Genomic DNA, 23,508 nt, shown 5'->3' with positions numbered 1-23,508 from the left:
ATTATAAAGATACATCAAGATTTCAGTGAAATGTCATTGTATTTTACTTAAAAAGCAAGTGACATAACTATTGAAAATGTACATCTTACTTTAATATGTGGAATTACTCCCTGAACACTTACCTCATGGTGACCTATAGGGATGCTGGACATGAATGACTAACACCTCCATTCAGATGTACATGCTACATTACCGGGTCCTTAATCTTCTAATGGAGAATAAATAAAAATGACTTCTCCCTGGGATTGAAGGCCTTGTCTCATCTTTGAGATAGCAAACATCAAAAACATAACCTTGCATACACACCAGAAATGAAGCATAGCAGCATGGAGTAATGTGAAAGTTGAATCACATTTATTTTAGTTTTCAAATAATCACAAATCATGTCAATATAAACAAAGATATATTGCTAATAATTGTACATTTCTAAATACCAACCTTCATCTTGTGATCCATACTAACATATCAACTTTCTGTTTTAACTATGGATTACTATCTACAATACTTCTCCTGAAGAGGAACTTCAAAAAGCAGGATTGATGAAATGCTTTCTATTGTCCGGGCTTCCCTGATAGCTCAATTGTTAAAGAATCTGCCTCCTACTCCAGTATTCCAGCCTGGAGAACTCCATGGACACAGTCCATGAGGTTGCAAAGAGTTGGACACGACTGAGTGACTTTCAGTTTTTCTAGTGTGCAATTTCTGGTATTTATTTAGATTTAATTTTTATTAAATACTTTTCTACATTTTCTTTATGTCATTCCTCATCTTTCTTAAATAAAAGGTCTTGTATTTTCTGAAGTGTATGTTTAGGACAAACCTCTTCCATCACTTATTAGTAGGGTTTCTCTCCAGTACGTGCTCTCTGGTGTATAATAAGGTGAGAGCTCTATTAAAGCCTTTGCCACACTCCTTACATTTGTAAGGTTTTTCCTCCAGTATGAATTCTCTGATGTTGAGTAAGATGTGAGTGCTTGATGAAGGCTTTTCCACATTCTTTACATTTGTAAGGTTTCTCTCCAGTAGGAATTCGCTGGTGTTGAATAAGACTTGAGTGGTGACTGAAGGCTTTTCTGCATTCTTTACATTTATAAGGCTTCTCTCCCGTATGGATTACTTGATGTTTAAAAAGACAGAAGTGCTGTCTAAATGCCTTGCCACAATCATTACATTTATAAGGCTTCTCTCCAGTATGAATTTGCTGGTGTTGAGCAAGATGTGAGTTCTGACTAAAGGATTTCCCACATTCTGTACATTCATAAGGTATCTCTCAAGTATGAATTCTCTGATGGTAAGTAAGACCTGAGCACAGGTTAAATTCTTTGCCACAATCCTTACATTTATAAGGCTTCTCTTGAGTATGAGTTCGCTGGTGTCGAATAAGACTTGAGGGGTGACTGAAGGCTTTTCCGCATTCTTTACATTTATAAGGCTTCTCTCCAGTATGAACTGTCTGATGGTAAGTAAGACCTGAGCACAGGTTAAATTCTTTGCCACAATCCTTACATTTATAAGGCTTCTCTCCAGTATGAATTCTCTGATGGTAAGTAAGACCTGACCACTGGTTAAATTCTTTGCCACAATCCTTACATTTATAAGGCTTCTCTCCAGTATGAATTCGCTGGTGTCGAACAAGACTTGAGGGGTGACTGAAAGCTTTTCCGCATTCTTTACATTCATAAGGCTTCTCTCCAGTATGAATTCTCTGATGGTAAATAAGACCTGAGTGCTTGCAGAAGTCTTTGCCACAATCCTTACATTTATAAGGCCTCTCCCCAGTATGAATTCGCTGGTGTTCGGTAAGAGCTGAGTTGAGACTAAAGGATTTCCCACATTCTGTACATTTATAAGGTTTCTCTCCAGTATGAATTCTCTGATGGTAAGTAAGACGTGAGCTGTGGTTAAATTCTTTGCCACAATACTTACATTTATAAGACCTCTCTCCAGTATGAATTCTCTGATGGCGAGTAAGACGTGAGTGCTTGCTAAAGTCTCTGCCACAATCCTTACATTTATAAGGCTTCTCTCCAGTATGAATTCTCTGATGGCGAGTAAGACCTGAACACAGGTGAAATTCTTTGCCACAATCCTTACATTTACAAGGCTTCTCTCCAGTATGAATTCGCTGGTGTTGAATAAGACTTGAGGGGTGACTGAAGGCTTTTCCACAATCTTTACATTTACAAGGCTTCTCTCCAGTATGAATCCTCTGATGGTAAGAAAGACCTGAGTGATTGCAAAAGTCTTTGCCACAATCCTTACATTTATAAGGCCTCTCCCCAGTATGAATTCGCTGGTGTTGAGTAACAGCTGAGTTGTGACTAAAGGATTTCCCACATTCTGTACATTTATAAGGCTTCTCTCCAGTATGAATTCGCTGGTGGATAGTAACAGCTGAGTTGCGACTGAAGGCTTTTCCGCATTCTTCACATTTATAAGGCTTCTCTCCAGTATGAATCCTCTGGTGTTCAGTAAGACGTGGCTTCTGATTAAAGGTTTTGCCACACTTTGTACATTTATAATCCTTCTCCCCAGTGTGAATTCGCTGATATCGACTAAGGTTTGAGTAAGACATAAATGCTTTTTCACATTCTTTACATTCATAAGGTTTCTTGCCAGTGTGGATTTGCTGATCTTGACTAAGCTCTGAATTCTGATTAGAGGTGTTGCCACAGTCTGTACGTTTGAAAGGTTTCCATTCTGAATGAATTTTCCTGTGTCTACTTAGACTGGATGAGTTAGTAAAGGCTTTCTCACATTGCTTACACTTGTAACTTTTCTGTGGATTCTGAATACTCTGCTGTTGAGTGAGATTTGAAGACTGATTAGAAACATCACCATATTCACAATTGTAAGTCTTCTCTCCAGTATGTGTACTCTCATTTAGTGGAAGACCTGATGTTTGATAAAAGATATTCCTCCATGTGCTATTTTTAGAATCTTTGTCTGAAGATTGAGGTCCCTGATGTTTCATAGGGTTAGAGTCTTGTTCAGTTTTACACCCATTTTCATTGCATGAATGGCTTCTCACTCCATCGTAAATATTCTTGTAATTATTGGGGGTAGAGCTCTTACTTAAGGCCTGACTCGTGTTATTACACGTGAGAAGTTGTTCCATATTAGTCGTATCATGATGTGTATTGAACAATGATGGTGGGATTAACTCTCTTCCATTATTATCAACATTACACATTTTGGAACAGAGAGAAACTGTCTGTTGGTCGAAGAATAATGACCCCTTGCTTACAGATCCCTCAAACTGATTATATTGTGAGTTTTCCCCATCGTTTTTCAATTTCTGGTTTTCAGACGTGCTTAAATGTATGTGTAATCGAAGCCTGTGTTCAGAGTGGTTTGCATGAGTATTTGCAGTAGAGACTGGATGACTTTCCAGATTTTCAACATTTCCCTTCAAAGAACGTGTATGTTTCAAAAAATGATTTAAGCCTTTGCTTGAAGAGATACACTGCTCTGCAGATGTTGATAACTGAAATGGGTGTTTTCTGCAGTTTGACTCACATTGCTCATTTCTTTTGGCAGTAGTGTCTGCATTGTGTGAAACTGTCTCGGTTTCTTTCTGTCCATATAAACATCTTCTGGGTCTTTTACATACCCCCGTATATTCCTGGTCTTTCATTAAATGTTCGTTTCCAAGGTGAGCTCTTTCATGTATTCCTAGGTTTGCTTTTTGGATTAAATTTTCTAATCTTGGATTCTTCGACATCAAACCATGGGTGTTGTGAGAAGACACAGCTGAAAGATATCAAATGAAAGTTTTATTATCTACTATTCTTATCTCCTGGGGCTGGTGTGAGCTCAGCTGGGACAGAAGGGAAAACTCATTCTCTGCGGGAAGAGAACATGGCAACAGTCTGTGGCAGCAGGACAGAGTGAGACCTGAACACCGGGTGCTGGTCCCAGCCCTGCCCACCCAGCCTGAAAGAGTATCCACTGTTGCAGACAAAGGCTGGGTGCTGAAATGTGGGGTCTGGAGAGGAGACCCAGGCAGAGGACTGCTGTGTGCTGTGAGGAGACATCCTGAGGGGACGGGGGTGAGGGAGGAGCTCTATAAGCTAGAATGCTTGTGGAGGAAGCCTGAACCACCAGAGAGCAGAGTGCCATTGTTGAGTGATGCCCAAAGGGAAGACCCACCATTGCAGCCCCTCCTCCCCCAGCACTAGGAAGGGCCACCACATGGGTGGGCTCTATTGAGCTCCAGCCACAGCCTCCCCCCATGCACCTCCTCCACAATCAGCAGACTCCTGTGCTGTGAGGCAGCCACTGGAGCAGACACCTGTGGGTGGCCCACACACATAGAAGAAGCTGAAAGCTCACCTAAGCCCCTTGGTTAAGGAAGAAAAACTAAAGTTTCTCCTCACGGTTGCACAAATCATGCTTTTATACCTGCAACTGGCTTTGTAAACTCAGCCCCTACAGAGCATCTGAATGGACATCCAGGGATCCCCTAGTCATGGGAGGTATAGCTTTAGCAGCTGTAGACTTTGTGGGGATGTATACTAAGGGGTGGGCCAGGCCAGAGTCCAAGCTGCCCACATAGCACCACAGCAGGTCCAGCTCCATGAATGCAATTCTGGGACCTGAGTTCACTGGATCTCTGCTGGTGTTCCAGTGAAACAACATCTGAGAGACACCAGAGCAATGTGGCAGCATGCCCATGATTGAAGGGGGGCCAAGAGGAGTGCCAACATGGGATCACATGAGATTCACACAGCACATGAGCACACCCAAGGTGAACATCCCCAGAGGAGCCATAGAGCCAAGGGGAAGCTCCCCTCAATATCCAGGGGAGGCTCGGGTCACAATAACAGCAATCAAAGCCCAGATCAAGGGGATAAGGGTAAAAGCCTGTGGAGCAACCTCACACCCTGGGGGGAGACAACAGAGCAAGAGGAGCTAGGATCCTGCAGCCTGCAGAATAGACCACAAACCCAGAAAATGTGACAAAATGAGAGGACAAAGAAGTATGATGTAGAGAAAGGAGCAAGACAAAAAGCTAAAAGAACCACTAAATGAAGAAGAGACAGGCAGTCTAATGATTACTCTGTGACTTGAATGTGAACGTGAAGTCGCTCAGTCGTGTCCAACTCTTCGTGACCCCATGGACTGTAGCCTACCAGGCTCCTCTGTCCATGGGATTTTCCAGGCAAGAGTACTGGAGTGGATTGCCATTTCCTTCTCCAAGGGATCTTTCCCAACCCAGGTACTGAACCTGGGTCTCCCACATCATAGACAGACGCTTTACAGTCCGAGCCACCAGGGAAGACATATCAGATATTAAACTGATAAGAACAGATACTACACTTGATCTTAGCCAAAAGGCTGAGAAGCAGCCGCTGTGACTTAAGTCATCTTAAATGCAGATGCCACTAGGTGCCCTCTAATTCTTAAACCCACTTGTTATTTTAGCATGTTCTATATGAGGTTTCAATATAAAAATCATAAATGATACTGACATAGGTCTAATCAGAAAGCGAGGACATGAAGGACAAAGTCTGGGGAAGCGATAACAAGATTAATTAAATAAAGAAGCAGTTCTTGAGAAATTAAGAAATCGGACTTTAAAAATATGGTGGGAACACTATCAATGCTCTGTGGGGATCTAATTGGGAAGGAAATCTTAAAAAGAGTAGATAGCTACACGTAAAATGGATTCTCTTTGCTGTACAACACTGTAAACCAGTTATACTCCAATAAGAATGTTTTAAAAAGATTCTATTATCTAAACATTGTAATAGTTTGAAACTATTAAAAATATGGTGGGAAATATTTTAAGCTCTTATGCAAATTTATGTGAAAATTCTTTGAGTTAATTTAATATATTTAAGTCTTTTAGCATTGAGGCATCGGAGCAAATACACTTAACATTTCATGAGTTCGTATGAAGAAAATAAAAACTTTGAAGTAACCCTGAGATTGGCATTCTTTCTCTTTAGGGAAGTCTTGGTTTATGCAGTGAAGAAATTACTTGAATTTAAAATTGATCAGATCATATTTGAAGTTTCCAGTGTTTTAGAAATTATGTCAGAAAAAAACAAAACAAAACAAAAAAAACCACCTCTGTCCCCAATATTCCTAGAACTTTGGCAGTATGTCTACAATTCCAGTCACACACTGCCATCTAGAGGTAGAAACTTTAATAGGAGCGTCTTAGAGTTTTTCAGAAATGTGCAGTTTTCCTATGCTCCCCACCCCCACCCAAGAAATGGAATAGTAATCCATTCATACAGGTTGTCACAGGCCAAGATAAGGATTTCAGTTCTCACTGTGATTGAGAAAAGTAATCACTGGAGATGAATTCAGGAATGTTTTAAAAGGACAGAAGGGGGCAGGTGATATCCGCCTATGATAGCAACGGAAAGAAACCCAGACTTCTCTAAAATAATTTCCACTGAAGCAGATCTTCCCAAACCACATGACAAAGGATGAATTCCTCACTAATCCTTGGATGTGTCGTTGACTGATCGGCTCCATCCATTCACACCTACCTGTGTATATGGCTGGCATCGCCAGTCTCCTTACATCCCAGGGAGTCTTCATTTGCTCCAGAAAGGTGACCAGGTCTGGCTTAGAGACCACAAGACCTGCTATCAGGAAAAGGAATATTTGTTTTGCTAGAGAATCATCAGTTTCCAACCTAATATATATTCAAGCGAGAAGAGAAGGCACGTGTGCTAAGTCGCTCCAGTCATGTCTGACTCTTTGCCACCCTACGGACTGTAGCCCGCCAGGCTCTTCTGTCCATGGGAGTCTCCAGGCAAAAATACTGAGTGGGTTGCCATGTCCTCCTCCAGGAGTTCTTCCCAACCCAGGGATCAAACCTATTTCTTTTACGTCTCCTGCATTAGCAGGCAGGTTCTTTACCACTAGTGCCACCTGGGAAGCCCAGAGAAGGCATGGTAGAATGTTAATACAGCCTAGAAAAAAAGTATTGGGGGACATAATTTCCTACGCTGTATGAACATTCCCTAGTGGATCAGCTGGTAAAGAAGCCACCTGCACTGTGGGAGACCTGTGTTTCATGCCTGGGTTGGGAAGATCCTTTGGAGAAGGGAACAGCTACCCACTCCAGTATTCTGCCCTGGAGAATTCCATGGACTATTCCATAGGGTCACAAAGAGTCAGACATGACTGTAATCTTGCTCATTACATTATTAACATTCTAGAGAAGGCATGGTTGAATGTTAATATAGCCAAGAAAATTATATCCCCAAATACTTTATTGAAGCACTTTTATGACTAACAAATACACAAAGAAAAGATCTTGAGATTCTAGTCAAGTACTACTAAGGCCAAAGTAAGTAAGTAGGAGAAATCTGATTTATAAAGGAGAGTGGCACCCTTTTATACCACAGAACCTACAGAATTACCACTAACCTAGAAGGAGGAGGCAGATTCCATCAAGGAAAAGTCAGAATCATAATGAATCATCATGAAGTCTTCTTTCTCAACTCATAAATATCCATTTTCCCATAGAAAGCAAGGATCTGAAACTATTATAAGGAGCAGAAGATTCTAGGAGACATTCTAGCAATACAGGAACCAAAACCCAGTGGGTAGAGAAGGGATTCTGGAAGGCAGTTATTCTCACCCAAGGAAACCAGGTTCCTGTAGTTCTCTAACATCACGTCCCTGTACAATTCTCGCTGACCGAGGTCCAGGCATTCCCACTCTTCTTGAGTGAAGTCTAGGGCCACATCCTGAAATGTCAGCCGTCCCTGAAATACAAAGTACAGTTTCCATGTGGCCATGGGAAGACTTCCTAATGTGACCCAAGAGGAAACCAGCAAAAGAAATGGTTTTGATTTCGGAGAATGTCTGGTGTTACACAACAATATAATTTTTACACAGTAATATTTTCTACCACATTTTTAACCCCAAGAAAAGAGGATGAGATATGATCCATCAACCACTACAGCAATTATTCTGATTTGGAAGATAAATTATATAATCAGATCAACATTGGCATATATATTTTTGAGTGTTGTACTCAGTTGACAGAGGATGAACTGTCTATCAAAAGAAACAGGAAATATTTTTTCAAAGCACTTCCTGATCCAAATGTTCTGGAGTGGGCTCAATGTGCCACATTTTTCAAGGCTTCTTTGAACTAGTAATGTTGAAAATTCTGCTCCATGAGTGACAATGTGTGAACAGCAATGAAGTAGAATAGTAAAGAAAGAATTTACATTTAACTTTGAACTTTAAGTGCTTTACATATTTTACAGGTCTGATAGTATAGTAACCTCGGCAACAAGATTCATTTTAACAATCTGGTATATACTACTTTCTGACAGTTTTCAGAGACTTGAATGTATAACAGAAATAATTTAAAATCAATAATGTTGCTGTAGCATCTTTTGGCAAATATTTTAACAAACATTCTTTAAATGACAGCTTAAGGGACGGGGGAGCCTCTTGGGTTGCCATCTATGGGGTTGCACAGAGTCGGACACGACTGGAGCAACTTAGCAGCAGCAACTTTTACTTTAGTTTGTGACTCTAGACTTTAATAAAACACAGACAAATGCACAGAGCTAACGCTAATGAAAGTTTATAGAAATTTCTCTATTTGTAATAATACTAAAAACAAGAAAAGTGTTAGTCACTCAGTTGTGTCCTACTCTTTGCAACCCCAGGGACTGTAGCCTGCCAGGCTCCTTTGTCCATGGGATTCTCAAGGCACAAATACTGGAGTGGCTAGCTATTCCATGCTTCAGGGAATCTTCAAAAAAGAAAAAAAAAAATCAATCGAATGGTGTTAACATGTTCATGCATACTGACATACACTAAAATGGGACTGTATACTTACTAAGAGAAAAACTGTCATGTCAACAAAATCAGGAAAATTTTTAACTGATTGAAAATGTACATAAATATTTGAGGATGATATTGTTAGGTAGGTAAAATAGGGAAAAGGAGTCCAAAGGGAGACAAGGAAGGTCCGAAGACCAGAGTGAAGACTTCAGGTAGAACAAACAGCACTCCTAGCTAAACCCAATTTGCATAGGGCAGGCCCAGGTCGAGGAAAAAACATATAAAAGGAGGAGCCAAAGCGCTTTCTCTCTCTCTCCCACTTGCCTGCGCTCTTTCGCTCTTTCTCTCTTTCTCCCTCCCCCACACGCTTCTCCAGTCTCTTCTCTTTGGGTTGGCATGCCAACACGCTTCGAGGATGGATTCTCCTGCTATCTTCTAAATAAAATACAGCTGTAACACTGATTTGCCTAAGGGCTATAACACGGTTTGTCCAAGACTCGAGAGCTGTGATGTGCGGAGGGCTTTAATGTCCCTTGCTACAAATTCTTGTTGTGAACTGAGAAACATACACTCAGTGACAATATTATTTTAATTTTTTAAAATAGACGAGGGTGCAGACATACACAATGATTAAAAAAATAGACAGCTCTGGTTCTGAATTTTTTAATCTTTTTTTTTCATGTCTGCCTGACCCTGTGCCTTTATTTTTTATTTTTTTTTAATTTTAAAATCTTTATTTTATTTTTTTTTAACATTTTATTTTATTTATTTATTTTTTTTTTAAATTTTAAAATCTTTAATTCTTACATGCATTCCCAAACATGAACCCCCCTCCCACCTCCCTCCCCATAACATCTTTCTGGGTCATCCCCATGCACCAGCCCCAAGCATGCTGTATCCTGTGTCAGACATAGACTGGCGATTCAATTCTTACATGACAGTATACATGTTAGAATGCCATTCTCCCAAATCATCCCACCCTCTCCCTCTCCCTCTGAGTCCAAAAGTCCGTTATACACATCTGTGTCTTTTTTCCTGTCTTGCATACAGGGTCGTCATTGCCATCTTTCTAAACTCCATATATATGTGTTAGTATACTGTATTGGTGTTTTTCTTTCTGGCTTACTTCACTCTGTATAATAGGCTCCAGTTTCATCCATCTCATCAGAACTGATTCAAACGAATTCCTTTTAACGGCTGAGTAATACTCCATTGTGTATATGTACCACAGCTTTCTTATCCATTCATCTGCTGATGGACATCTAGGTTGTTTCCATGTCCTGGCTATTATAAACAGTGCTGCGATGAACATTGGGGTACATGTGTCTCTTTCAATTCTGGTTTCCTCGGTGTGTATGCCCAGCAGTGGGATTGCTGGGTCATAAGGTAGTTCTATTTGCAATTTTTTAAGGAATCTCCACACTGTTCTCCATAGTGGCTGTACTAGTTTGCATTCCCACCAACAGTGTAGGAGGGTTCCCTTTTCTCCACACCCTCTCCAGCATTTGCTTGCAGATTTTTGGATTGCAGCCATTCTGACTGGTGTGAAGTGGTACCTCATTGTGGTTTTGATTTGCATTTCTCTAATAATGAGTGATGTTGAGCATCTTTTCATGTGTTTGTTGGCCATCAGTATGTCTTCTTTGGAGAAATGTCTATTTAGTTCTTTGGCCCATTTTTTGATTGGGTCGTTTATTTTTTTGGAATTGAGCTGCAGAAGTTGCTTGTATATTTTTGAGATTAGTTGTTTGTCAGTTGCTTCATTTGCTATTATTTTCTCCCATTCAGAAGGCTGTCTTTTCACCTTGCTTATATTTTCCTTTGTTGTGCAGAAGCTTTTTATTTTAATTAGATCCCATTTGTTTATTTTTGCTTTTATTTCCAGAATTCTGGGAGGTGGATCATAGAGGATCCTGCTGTGATTTACGTCAGAGAGTGTTTTGCCTATGTTCTCCTCTAGGAATTTTTTAATTTCTTGAAAAATCTACCACTTGCATGGAAATATATTTTAAAATTTAACACAGCTGAACACAGATTAGCAGTAATATGATTCTTGTAAACATTTTGGAAAATACAGAAATGTGATGAGACTCTATCTGTGATGTGGCATGGAGTGTACCAGAAATGATCAGACCTGGGCTTGAGTGATGAAAATCCCCACTCCCAAATCCCAGCATCTCTACTAAACACACAGAAGTGTTGTCAACTACAAATCGGCACTTGCCAAGAGCATCGCCAATGACTGAACAAGACCTTTTATAACTAACACCCAAAAGGGATGTCCTCTTAATTATAGGGGACTGGAATGCAAAAGTAGGAAGTCAAGAAACACCTGGAGTAACAGGCAATTTGGCCTTGGAATACGGAATGAAGCAGGGCAAAGACTAATAAGAGTTTTGCCAAGAAAATGCACAGGTCATAGCAAACATCCTCTTCCAACAACACAAGAGAAGACTCTACACATGGACATCACCAGATGGTCAACACTGAAATCAGATTGATTATATTCTTTGCAGCCAAAAATGGAGAAGCTCTATACAGTCAATAAAAACAAGACCAGGAGCTGACTGTGGCTCAGATCATGAACTCCTTATTAACAAAATCAGATTTAAATTGAAGAAAAGTAGGGAAAATGACTAGACCATTCAGGTGTGACCTAAACCAAATCCCTTATGATTTTACAGTGGAAGTGACAAATACATTTAAGGGCCTAGATCTGATAGAATGCCTGATGAACTATGGAATGAGGTTCGTGACACTGTACAGGAGACAGGGATCAAGACCATCCCCATGGAAAAGAAATGCAAAAAAGCAAAATTGCTGTCTGGGGAGGCCTTACAAATAGCTGTGAAAAGAAGAGAAGCAAAAAGCAAAGGAGAAAAGGAAAGATATAAGCATCTGAATGCAGAGTTCCAAAGAATAGCAACAAGAGTTAGAAACCCTTCCTCAGGGATCAAGGCAAAGAAATAGAGGAAAACAACAGAATGGGAAAGACTAGAGATCTCTTCAAGAAAATGAGAGATACCAAGGGAACATTTCATGCAAAGATGGGCTCGATAAAGGACAGAAATGGTCTGGACCTAACAGAAGCAGAAGATATTAAGAAGAAGTGGCAAGAATACACGGAAGAACTGTACAAAAAAGATCTTCACGACCCAGATAATCATGATGGTGTGATCACGCATCTAAAGCCCAGACATCCTGGAATGTGAAGTCAAGTGGGCCTTAGAAAGCATCACTACGAACAAAGCTAGTGGATGTGATGGAATTCCCGTTGAGCTGTTTCAAATCCTGAAAGATGATGCTGTGAAAGTGCTGCACTCAATATGCCAGCAAATTTGGAAAACTCAGCAGTGGCCACAAGACTCGAAAACGTCAGTTTTCATTCCAATCCCAAAGAAAGGCAATGCCAAAGAATGTTCAAACTATCAGCAATACATGAACCGTGAAATTCCTGATATTCAAGCCGATTTTGGAAAAAGCAGAGGAACCAGAGATCAAATTGCCAACATCTGCTGGATCGTGGAAAAAGCAATTGAGTTCCAAAAAGACATCTATTTCTGCTTTATTGACTATGCCAAAGCCTTTGACTGTGTAGATCACAAGAAACTGTGGAAAATTCTGCAAGAGATGGGAATACCAGACCACCTGACCTGCCTCTTGAGAAATCTGTATGCAGGTCAGGAAGCAACAGTTAGAACTGGACATGGAACAACAGACTGGTTTTGAATAGGAAAAGGAGTATGTCAAGGCTGCATATTGTCATGCTGCTTATTTAACTTCTATGCAGAGTACCTCATGTGAAATGGTGGACTGGAAGAAACACAAGCTGGAATCCAGATTGCCAGGAGAAATATCAATAACCTCAGATATGCAGATGACACCACCCTTATGGCAGAAAGTGAAGAGGAGCTAAAAAGCCTCTTGATGAAAGTGAAAGAGAAGAGTGAAAATGTTGGCTTAAAGCTCAACATTCAGAAAACGAAGATCATGGCATCTTGTCCCATCACTTCATGGGAAATAGATGGGGAAACAGTGGAAACAGTGTCAGATTTTATTTTTGGAGGCTCCAAAATCACTGTAGATGGTGACTGCAGCCATGAAATTAAAAGACGCTTACTCCTTGGAAGAAAAGTTATGACCAACCTAGAGAGCATATTGAAAAGCAGAGACAGTACTTTGCCGACTAAATCTGTCTAGTCAAGGCTATGCTTTTTCCAGCAGTAATGTCTGGATGTGAGAGTTGGACTGTGAAGAAGGCTGAGCGCCAAAGAACTGATGCGTTTGAACTGTGGTGTTGGAGAAGACTCTTGAGAGTCCCTTGGACTGCAAGGAGATCCAACCAGTCCATTCTGAAGATCAGCCCTGGGATTTCTTTGGAAGGAATGATGCTAAAGCTGAAACTCTAGTACTTTGGCCACCTCATGAGAAGAGTTAACTCACTGGAAAAGACTCTGATGCTGGGAGTCTGGAGGCAGAAGGAGAAGGGGACAACCGAAGATGAGATGGCTGGATGGCATCACTGAGAAGATGCACGTGAGTCTAAGTAAACACCCAGAGTGGTGATGGACAGGGAGGCCTGGCGTGCTGGGATTCATGGGGTCGCAAAGACTCGGACACGACTGAGCGACTGAACTGAATTTAACAACAACAAGGGCGTTTGTCATCTGCCTCTGGGAAGAATGAACCTTATGGTGCTGCAACTGACTTCAGTCCCCTCGATGGAGTTCACCGTGGATTGAGGCACTCTGCTCCAGGGAATCTGGTGGAATAGGTCTTTAGAGAGTCAAGTATTTTCAGGAACTGCTTTCATGATCCCAATCCTAGCATCTCTTCATATCTAGAAAAGCACTAAACCACTAAATGATGACTTCAGTTCCTCAGGACTGGCAGAAAACATTCTTAAAGTAAGTGCTTGATTGCACTGAACTCCCCCTTGACCAAAGTCACATACTGACCTTCCCTCACTATCTCTTTGGATCAGTTTCTCAGAGTTCCCTGAGATGCTGTCTCCTGGGCTGCTGTCCTCATTTTGCCCAAAATAAAAATTAATTCACATCTCTCAAATTGTGCATCTGTTTTAGTTGACAGTGTTCATTTTTCAAAGCAAAGAATAACTAAGAAAATATGGCATCTCCTCGTTACCTGTGATAGGGATATCCATTACTTTTTCTGTCCAAGATTCTTGTTGCAGACCAAAAAAAAAAAAAAAAGAATTTCATAGCGTGAAAATCTCACAGAAGCACCTGAACCACAGAGGTCACCGGGTAAAAGTATATGAAAAAATGCATTATCACTGCCAGGCATTTCGGCAATATTGAGAAAACCATGATCTCAATCTATCATGAAAAATGTCAGTTTTCTGCAAATTCCATCTCCTATATACCTCCCATTATCTGTAGCTTAACAGTCCATTTAATTAGTATATTTTTCTTATTGGTATAGAGGATTGTCTCTGCTACTTTAACTTCTGAAAAATTCTGGAATGCTAAGTTCATTCTATTAACAAGGGCATTTTCTTACTCCTGTTCTAGAGAGCTGAATTGCATCCACATGTAAATTCATCACGGCATTTCCTCGACTTTCCTAAGATCCTAACACTGAACCACATCTCAAAGGGAATCTCAGATACCAGTGCCTCCCCATATTGATCTCTCACAAAGGGAATGTATTCAACATTGAAAGTCACTATTTCATATTGAGAATTCATCATGCTCTATACAAAGCCAGGATACACACAATGGAGAAAAGGCTCTGGAATATGAGGGAGACAAAACCTGAAGAGCTGGTTTTCACTATTTAAAAAAAAAAAAAAGGGAAAAAATAAGAAGGTGATAACAAGCACTCCAGGCAGAAAACTTAGAAGCAGAGAACTAAAGGTTTGCAGATTCTCCACACAGGCATTTCAGGAAAAGCAGACACAGCCCCAGACCCATGAGAGGACAATTACCTGAGAAGCTGCCATTTCCTCCTCGTCTTCCTCCTGCTCTGCGTCTTCTGTGGGGATATGACGTCTCAAACTCACATCTGCATTTTGAGAAAATACCTTCAAAGGCATCCATACAGCCGTTTAACCTGCAACTGCTGCAGTAAAAAAGAAGAAAATGTTTTCTTGTTTCTCTCACCCTTTTCTGAGCTCTTTGTTGACTTTCTGTGTTCCTGATCTGTAGTGGCTAATCAAGACAAACCTGATATGCTAATCACATCCTGGTGCTCCACTCTATTTGCGGATGTTCCTTTTTGCATTAGAGAGCAGGCTGCAGAACAATTCACCAGAGACAATGGGCCCTACTTCTGGGCTACCTGACCCAGCCTATGAGGGTTTTGAAAAAATGCAAGAGGAAACCTCACTTTTGGCACATCTGAGACCTCAGGAAGGATGGATTTAGGGCGGGAACGTCTAGAAGCAAAGGTCAACCTGATTCCCTGGGGAGGGGCTCTTTCTAGGATGGGTGTGGTGGTTCTTGGCCTGTGCCTGTGAGGGGAGTGTTTGGTGGGAATCAGCTGGGGGTCTTGGGTTCCTACCAGGCTTTACTTGCAGAATTCTTCCCAAAGATCTCCTTAGTTTTTTCACCCCCCTCTGCAGCCTGGGAACACAGGTTTTCACAAAATGATTTGCATTTTGACCACCTCTCAGCAGGTGTGGCACCTCCAACTTCAGAGACCAGGAGCCTGGAGGTGTTTCCATCACAGCTTTCTTTGAAAATAAACCAGAGGCAGCAGGAGGCCTGGCGAGCTGCAGTCCATGGGGTCACAAAGAGTAGGACAGGACTGAGCAGCTGAGCTGAACTGAACTGAGCAGGACACGCTAGATTAACAAGTGTGTGTGGGCAGAGTCAAATGCCTTTGAAAATGATGTCCTAAATGCTATCTGATGACCAACCAAGGAAATAATGATCGGTGTTGTCGTAAGTTACATTACACACAAATTAACACGTGAGAACGTTGCTCTACTTCCTGTGTGTGTTTTTCTAGGTTTTATGAATCAACTGCTACAGTTTGTTGTCTGCGCCATTTAGAGAGCTCTATTTTCTCACATCTTTATAGTATAATGACTAAGGAAAAATTAAAGATAGAAGCATGTCCAACTTTCTAATATTATATATTCTAAAAAATATTCAGTATGCATGCACCAGTACCAACTTTGTAGAAGATTTAGTTTCACAGCAGAATTGAGAATAAAGTATCAACGTTTCCCATATACCTCTTGTTCCCACACGTGGACAATCTCCCTCCTTACCTTTCCCCCCCAGAGTGAGCATTCGTTACCACTGATGAATCTATAAGGACAGTAAATAGACAAACTCTTTAGTTTACCCTTATGTTTCTCTTTTAGGGATGTGCACTCCATACCTCTGGATAAATGTATAATAACGTGTCCATCACAACAGTTTAACACAAATTATTTCACGGTCTTGAAAGTCCTCTAGATTTAGGATATTTATAGTCCCTCCTTTGAAACCCACGGCAACCACAGACCGTTTTAATCATGTCTATATTTCCTATCAGATTCCCAGGTGACTGAGTGGGAAGAAATCTACCTGCCGATGCAGGAGATCCAGGTGATTCAGGTTCCATCCTTGGGTCAGGAAGATCCCCTGGAGGAAGAAATGGAAACCCACACCAGTATCCTTTCCTGGGAAATCTATGGACAGAGGAGCCTGGCGGGCTATAGCCCCTGGGCTCACAAAGACTCAGACACAACTGAGCACATATGAACATTTACCTACACACAAGTGTCATATTGTGAAATTCCTACTTTCTGTAGCATTTTTGAATGGGCTTCTTTCACTCCGTAAAATGCATGGAATGGTTGTCCACGTATTTTATGCCTTGAAAGCTTAATATCCAAAAGCATAAGAACTACCTCTGCGCCTGTATTCCTGCTCAGTAAATAAGTTCATCAACATCATTTTTTTAGATTCACATATATCTGTTAAGACAATATTCCTGGAGAAGGAATTGGCAATCCAAAGACAATATTTGCACAAATATAGAGAACAGATGTGTGGCCATGGCAGGAGAAGAAGAGGGGGACAAACTGAAGAGCCCACTGACACACACACACCACCGTGGCTAAAATGCTGGAGAAGACTCTTGCGAGGCCCTTGGACTGCGCAGAGATCCAGCCAGCCCAATGTAAGGGAGATCAGTCCTGGGTGTTCATTGGAAGGACTGATGCTCAAGCTGAAACTCCAGTACTTTGGCCACCTCATGCAAAAAGCTGACTCACTTGAAAAGCCCCTGATGCTGGGAATGATTGAAGTGGGGAGAAGGGGACAACAGAGGATGAGATCGTTGGATGGCATCACCGACTCAATGGACGTGAGTTTGAGTAAACTCTGCAAGTTGGTGATGGACAGGAGGCCTGGCTTGCACAGGGAGGCCTGGGGTGCTGCAGTCCATGGGGTCGCAAAGACTTGGACATGACTGAGCAAGTGAACTGAACTGAACTGATAGTTAAAACAGAAAGCTAGTGGGAAGCTGCTGGATAGCACAGGGAGCTCAGCTTGGTGCTCTGTGCTGACCAGAGGGGTGAAATGGAGATCACGGGAGGGAGGTTCAAGAGGGAGCAGATTCATGTATACTTATGGCTGATTGATGATGTCATACAGCAGAAACTAACACAACATTTGAAAGCAATTATATTCCAATAAAAAATATCTATGCATCTCAAAGACAGGTCACCCAGTGGTGGAGAATCCATCTGACAGTGCAGGGGACATGGGCTTGATCCCTGGTCCAGGAATACTCCACATGCTTTGGGGCAACTAAGCCTGTGTGCCACAACTGCTGAGGCTGGATGGGGCAACTTGCTCTTTTAGATGAGCAAGAGGCAAATGAAAGATGCTCACCAGCGCTAAATAACAAGAAATGCAAAACAAACCTACAATGATGCATCACCTCAAGCCAGTCAGAATAACAATTAGCAAAGAGCCCACTAATGATATCATAAACGCTGAAGAGGCTTGGAGATCAGGGAACCTCCTATAGGGCTGGACGGAATGTAAACTGGGGCAGTCACGGGGGGGTGGACAGTGTGGAAGTTCCTTAAAAAATGTAACCTCCTGACATTTAAGGAAATGAATACCAGGAAAAATAGACAAAACAGATTATTTGACAAATTGACAAGTTTTGCAGTTTTTAGTCAATCATCTGCAATTCTAAAATGACCAGTTTTGATCTAGCATTTCTAAATTATCTAAGTTAAAAGTATACGAATACACATACACTCAAATATTCCTTCTTGGTTTTCTCACCGCTAACATATATACCATCAGATATTTATATATTGTAGTCAATGTGTATTATATAAATTATATGATGTATATATCTTCAGATACTTATATATTGAATTCAAAGTATGCCAAGGCCATGAGAAAAGAGTTCCTTTAAGCCTAGACAAGAAACTTGTGCTAAGAATTATACAGGGTAAGATTTTATAAATCTTAGTTCAGAATTTTGCCATCATGGCTTTTAATTACGCTTTTTGTGACTTTGTTAAATTGACATTTGCTTAAATGAGCCCCTGAAAAGTTTTAGCTAACAGAAGAACAAAGGACAATTGAAGCAGGTGAGTTTATGACTCTAGGTCCTGAGAGAATTCACAGGAAGCCTTGAGGGCCCCTGAGGAAGGTCAAGGCTAGAACCAGGCAGAGAAAGCTCCAATACTTGGGGTTCAGGCCTTTCTAAGTGACCCTGGGTGAAGTGCTGTGGGCTCCCCAGGCTGTGTGTGGATCGGTCCATTCAAACCAGAGGAGTAGGATTCTGGTGAGCTCTGAGGGTGTCATTGAAGGGGGGCCTGTGCAGTAGACCCTGGGGTTTGGCAAGACTGCTGGTCTCCAGAAGGGGGTCATCTAGTGGAGGTGCTCACAGGACTGGCTGCTGTGAGTTCAAGGACCTGCAGGCTGCCTGCTGCCTAGACAGACGCTGAGGCAGCAACAGCACGGAGCAGTCAGGGAAGCTCTCAGCCGTACTCTGTCTGATCCTTCTTATTCGAACCATCACAATGTCCGAGTAGTTTCAAAATGGGAGAGGAGATACAACATAGAAATCGTGAGAAACATATGAATTATGAGAGTTTAATACCAGTAAGGAACTAATTTCTACAGATGCCATCCCCCTGTGCTACAAATAGTTTCTTATAACGTTATCTTTCCTGCAATCTTAAACAGGTGGGAGACGTTAATGCTGGTGGTGCGTTCACCCTTCCTTCATTCCACATCAACTGTAACACGAAAAAACCATTCACTTTTATTAATGAACATACATTAATTTTACACAGATGGAATAAAACTTTTTACAACTGTTGTTTGATCCTTGATTAAAATACAGATTACAAGCTTCTAAATACTTTCCTGTGTCTCTGATGAAATGATCTGTGAATGTGATTTACGTGGTTTACAAAATGGAGGCTAATTTAGTAAACATGGATGGACATTAATCATATTAATATGACTCTTCCAGAAAGAGTTTTCTATACTTACATCAGGTAGAAGAGAAGATGTCCTTATTTCAAGCCTGCCAGGTAATATGCATGATTTCTCAATGTTGATGTTATAAAAAGACCTTCTATTTTCATGAACAATCCTTGTTTTATGCTTAAAAAGCAATTGACATAATTATTGAAAACTTAGAGCAAACTTCCATCTTACTTTGAATTATTCCCTGAACACTTACATCATGGTAACAACACAGATGGGTGACTTCAGTGACAAATACCTCCAGTTAGAAGTTTAGTGTGCATATAATATTACTGTGTTCTTAATCTTATAAATTGCAGAATAAATATAAATGATTCCCACCTAATATAGAAGGGCTTCTCTTACAACTGAGGTAACCACCATCAAAAACAGACGTTCATATATATAGCAGAAACAAATCACAGCATAATAACTTGAGAGTTGAATGACATTCGTTTGGGTTCCTTGATGATCTCAAATAACATTAATATAAACAAGGATACATGACTAATAATTATACCTCTGCAAATATCCATCCATTCATCTTGTGATCCATATGAACATATCAATTTAGTACATGTTTTAGATATGGAATACTTGCTACAGTGTTTCTGTTTAGAGTAATTCAACAAAAGTGGTATGAATGAAATGCTTTCTAGTATGAATTCTCTGGCATTGATTTACTTTTGATGTTTGATTAAACACTTGTCTACATTTTTATATTTCATTCATGCATCTTTCCAAAGTACACTCATTTTTTCAAAATTGTATATTTAGGATCTTTTTTATCGCTGATTCATTTCTAGGGTTTCTCTGCAGTATGTATTCTCTGATGGGGAATGAGGTGATAGCTGTGATGAAATCCTTTGCCACATTCCTTACACGTCTAACATTTCTCTGCAGTATGAATTCTCTGATGTGGAGAAAGACCTGAACTCTGGGGAAAGGCTTTGCCAAAGTCTGTACATTTATCAAGTCTCTCCCCAGTATGGATTCATTGATGTTGAGTAAGATGTGAACAACGGATAAAGGCTTTGCCACATTTTTTACATTTGTATGGTTTCTCCCCAGTATGAGTTCGCTGATGTACAGTAAGACTCAGGTGCCAGTTAAAGGCTTTGCCACATTCTGTACATTTACAAGGTCTCTCCCCAGTGTGGATTCACTGATGTTCAGTTAAAGTTGAACTCTGCTAAAAAGCCTTGCCACATGCTGTACATTTATATTTTGGCCATCTGATGTGAAAAGCTGACTCATCTGAAAAGACTCTGATGTTGGGAAAGATTGAAGGCAGGAGAAGGGGATGACAGAGGATGAGAATGGCTGGATGGCATGACCGACTCAAAGGACATGAGTTTGGATAAAATGTAGGAGTTGGTGATGGACAGGAAGACCTGGCATGCTGTGGTTCATGGGGTCGCAAAGAGTTGGACACGACTGAGCGACTGAACTGAACTGAACTGATTCATGTCAATAAAATCAAGATCATTTTTAATGAGTTAAAATATATACATCTACTTGTGAATGATATTCTTGGTATATTTTAAATACACTAGGGTGTCAACATATACAACAGTATAAGATAAATTAGATCTCTTGGTCCTGAAACTTTAATTTCTTGACAAACTGTATAAGATAAATAAGAGCTCTTGGTTCTGAATCTTTAATTTCCTGACAAACTGTATCATTTTGTTGAGCTGTATCTTAGAAATTCAACACAGGTGAAAACAGATTAGCACCAATATGATTATTGCAAATATTTTGGGGAAAAAAAAAAGTGAATAAGAAGACTATGTGTGATATGAGCGTGGAGTGTACTGGAAACATCAGACCTGGGCTTGAGTGATGAAAATGCCCACTCCCAAAACCCAGTGTCTATCATCAACACAGTGAGCGTTCATTTTCCAAGAGAAACCAAAAAGACGCAAAATTTCTCCATTAACTGTGAGAGTTTTCACACGTTCCCCACTCCATTTTTCCACAGTCTTGTTTAAAGACAGAGGGAAAAAATGAACTTCATAGCCTGATAATCTCAGAGAAATCACCAGAGCCAGTGGACATCATCTGTCATGGTGTAAATGAATCACACGGAAGATGCACTATCAGAGCCTGGGCATTTAGGAAAAAATAAGGAAATTATAACTTGAACCTAACAAAAAGATATCAGTTTTATGCAAAATTCATTTTATATATACTTCCTGTTTTGTATCCTAACAGTGTGTTTAACTAGTAAGCCTTAGCATCACAGAGGACAGTGTCTCCTAGTTTTCTTTTTATTTCTGTGCATTTTTTGAAAAATTCTGGATCACTGACTTGATTCAATATACAAGGGCATTTTCTAACTCCTAAAGAGCTGAACTGTATCCACGTGTGAACTCATCATGGCATTTCCCCTACTTCCCGAAGACCCCAACACTGAACCACATCCCAGTGGGAATCTCAGATACCAATACCTCTCCGTGTTGATCTCTCACAAAGGGAATATGTTCACCAGCTGAAAGTCACTCATTCAGGTTGGGAATTCGTCATGTTCTATAGAAAGCCAGGATACAGACAATGGAGAACAGGATCTGGGACACAAGGGAGATGTGGTCTAAAGAGCCAGTCTTCACCATGATAAGAAGAAAAGGGAAAAATAAGAAGTGGATAACAAACACCCCAGGCAGAAACATTAGAAGCAGAGAACTAAAGGTCTGCGGATTCTCAGTCTAGGCATTTCAGGAGGAAAACCAGACACAGCCCCAGGCCTGAACAGAACATGGACCTGAGAAGCTGCCATTTCCTCCCCTTCTTCCTCCTGCTTTGTCTTCTCTGGGGATGTCATGTAGCAAACACACCTCTGCATCTTGAGAAAATACCTTCAAAGGCATCCACAGAGCTCTTTAACCTGCAACTACTTCACCTACAGACAGAAGGACTTGAAAATCTGAAAAGACCGACTTCTCCTGTCCTGTCTCAGGAGAGATTCAGGAACAATCACCTCCTACCTGGAGACCAGCCTGTGAACTTATTTCTTGATTGTTCTCTCACCATAGAGAGCTCCTAACCCTCTGCTCACACAGATGAGGTGAGCTGACTGACTTCCCTGGTCCAAATCCAGCTAGACCAACCCTGCAGCCTCTCCTCAGACTGAAGCTGGTCCTCAGCTCTCACAGATGGACCAGGAGCCACATCCTTAACCCGGGCCTCCCCTTAGAGTCCCCTGGAGCACTTCCTACACACCACACTGATGCTCCCAGAGGACCAAGAGAGAACTCTCTGGGGAAGGCACCAGGGAGGTCCTAACACTGGTCACGTGACCCTGATGGGAAACAGATGGAAATCACTTGGCCAATGGTTCAGATTCTTTCTGAAACATTTCAGTGACTATGAACCCCTCGAGGTCAGGTCCCCACTCTAAGAAGTTATGAATCTGCAGGTCTGAGGTGGGGCCATTAAATACGTCTTTAGCAAGTTCTCTGTTCTGATGCTTCTTCCCCAGGACCCACACTCAGGAGCCCTGAGCTTGAGCCTCTCCCCTTTTCAGAGGGGAGGGTTTAGGGTGGTAATTTCTGAGGGAGGTCAGGCTAGAACCAGGCAGAAAAAGCTCCAGTTCTTGGGGTTCAGGCCTTTCTAAGGGACCCTGGGTGAAGTGCTGTGGGCTCTGCAGGCTGAGCATGGATGGGTCCAAACCAGAGGAGCAGGAATCTGGTGAGCTCTGAGGGTGTCATTGAAGGGGGGCCTGTGCAGTAGACCCTGGGGTTCAGCAAGACTGCTGATCTCAAGGAAGGGGGTCATCTAGTGGAGGTGCTCACAGGACTGGCTGCTGTGAGTTCAAAGACCTGCAGGCTGCCTGCTCCCCAGACAGACGCTGAGGCAGCAACAGCACGGGGCAGTCAGGGAAGCTCTCAACAGTACTCTGTATGATCCTTCTTATTAGAACCATCACAATGTCCCTGCAGTTAGTTACAAGAGGGTAACAGGCAGAAAGGCCAGGGGTCTCCAAATAGAGGAAATAGCCTGCAAGTGTCAGACATTTTTATCTCTCTTAAGTGGCAGGAGGAAACAAAGTAGCGATATTTTTTCCTTCCCTATACAAATTTAAAAGGTTTCTCTTAAAATTCTGTGTAGCCATGACACCTGGTTTCACCTGAAGTTAAGCAATGCCTTTTTCTTATGGAAATGTTTATCTTCGGCTATGCTAATGTACTGTGCATTTACCCCAAACTCTTGTCTTCAAGTCGGTTCCGCCTTTTGGCTCAGAACCTACTTGATAAACCAGTATGTTATA

At 41.3% G+C, this 23,508-nt stretch overlaps 1 protein-coding gene and 1 pseudogene across 22 annotated transcripts in view; both read right to left on the bottom strand.

The window, feature by feature from the left end:
- Positions 1 to 332: 332 nt before the first annotated feature.
- The window catches only part of LOC138419207 (zinc finger protein 665-like), a 46,190-nt gene continuing 23,014 nt past the window's right edge, over positions 333 to 23,508 (bottom strand). For 6 of the 22 annotated variants that reach the window (XM_069551663.1, XM_069551671.1, XM_069551669.1 and 3 more), the window contains 4 exons: positions 14,726 to 14,859; positions 7,610 to 7,736; positions 6,507 to 6,605; positions 333 to 3,753 (listed from right to left, as the gene is read on the bottom strand). In XM_069551663.1, coding sequence (XP_069407764.1) covers positions 1,271 to 3,753; positions 6,507 to 6,605; positions 7,610 to 7,736; positions 14,726 to 14,833 — 2,817 coding nt within the window. In that variant the 5' untranslated portion in view covers positions 14,834 to 14,859 and the 3' untranslated portion in view covers positions 333 to 1,270. Of the gene's footprint in view, positions 3,754 to 6,506; positions 6,606 to 7,609; positions 7,737 to 14,725; positions 14,860 to 16,316; positions 16,374 to 19,262; positions 19,377 to 21,691; positions 21,845 to 23,508 lie in introns of all 22 variants that reach the window. The other 16 variants (XM_069551679.1, XM_070289303.1, XM_069551681.1 and 13 more) reach the window with 9 other exon arrangements.
- On the bottom strand, positions 5,201 to 5,352 carry LOC138419863 (U2 spliceosomal RNA; annotated as a pseudogene).

Source organism: Ovis canadensis, chromosome 14 (genome assembly GCF_042477335.2).
Source record: "Ovis canadensis isolate MfBH-ARS-UI-01 breed Bighorn chromosome 14, ARS-UI_OviCan_v2, whole genome shotgun sequence".
Taxonomy (NCBI): domain Eukaryota; kingdom Metazoa; phylum Chordata; class Mammalia; order Artiodactyla; family Bovidae; genus Ovis; species Ovis canadensis.
The sequence above is the reverse complement of the archived record's forward strand: the minus strand, read 5'-3'. Positions and strand labels throughout refer to the sequence as shown.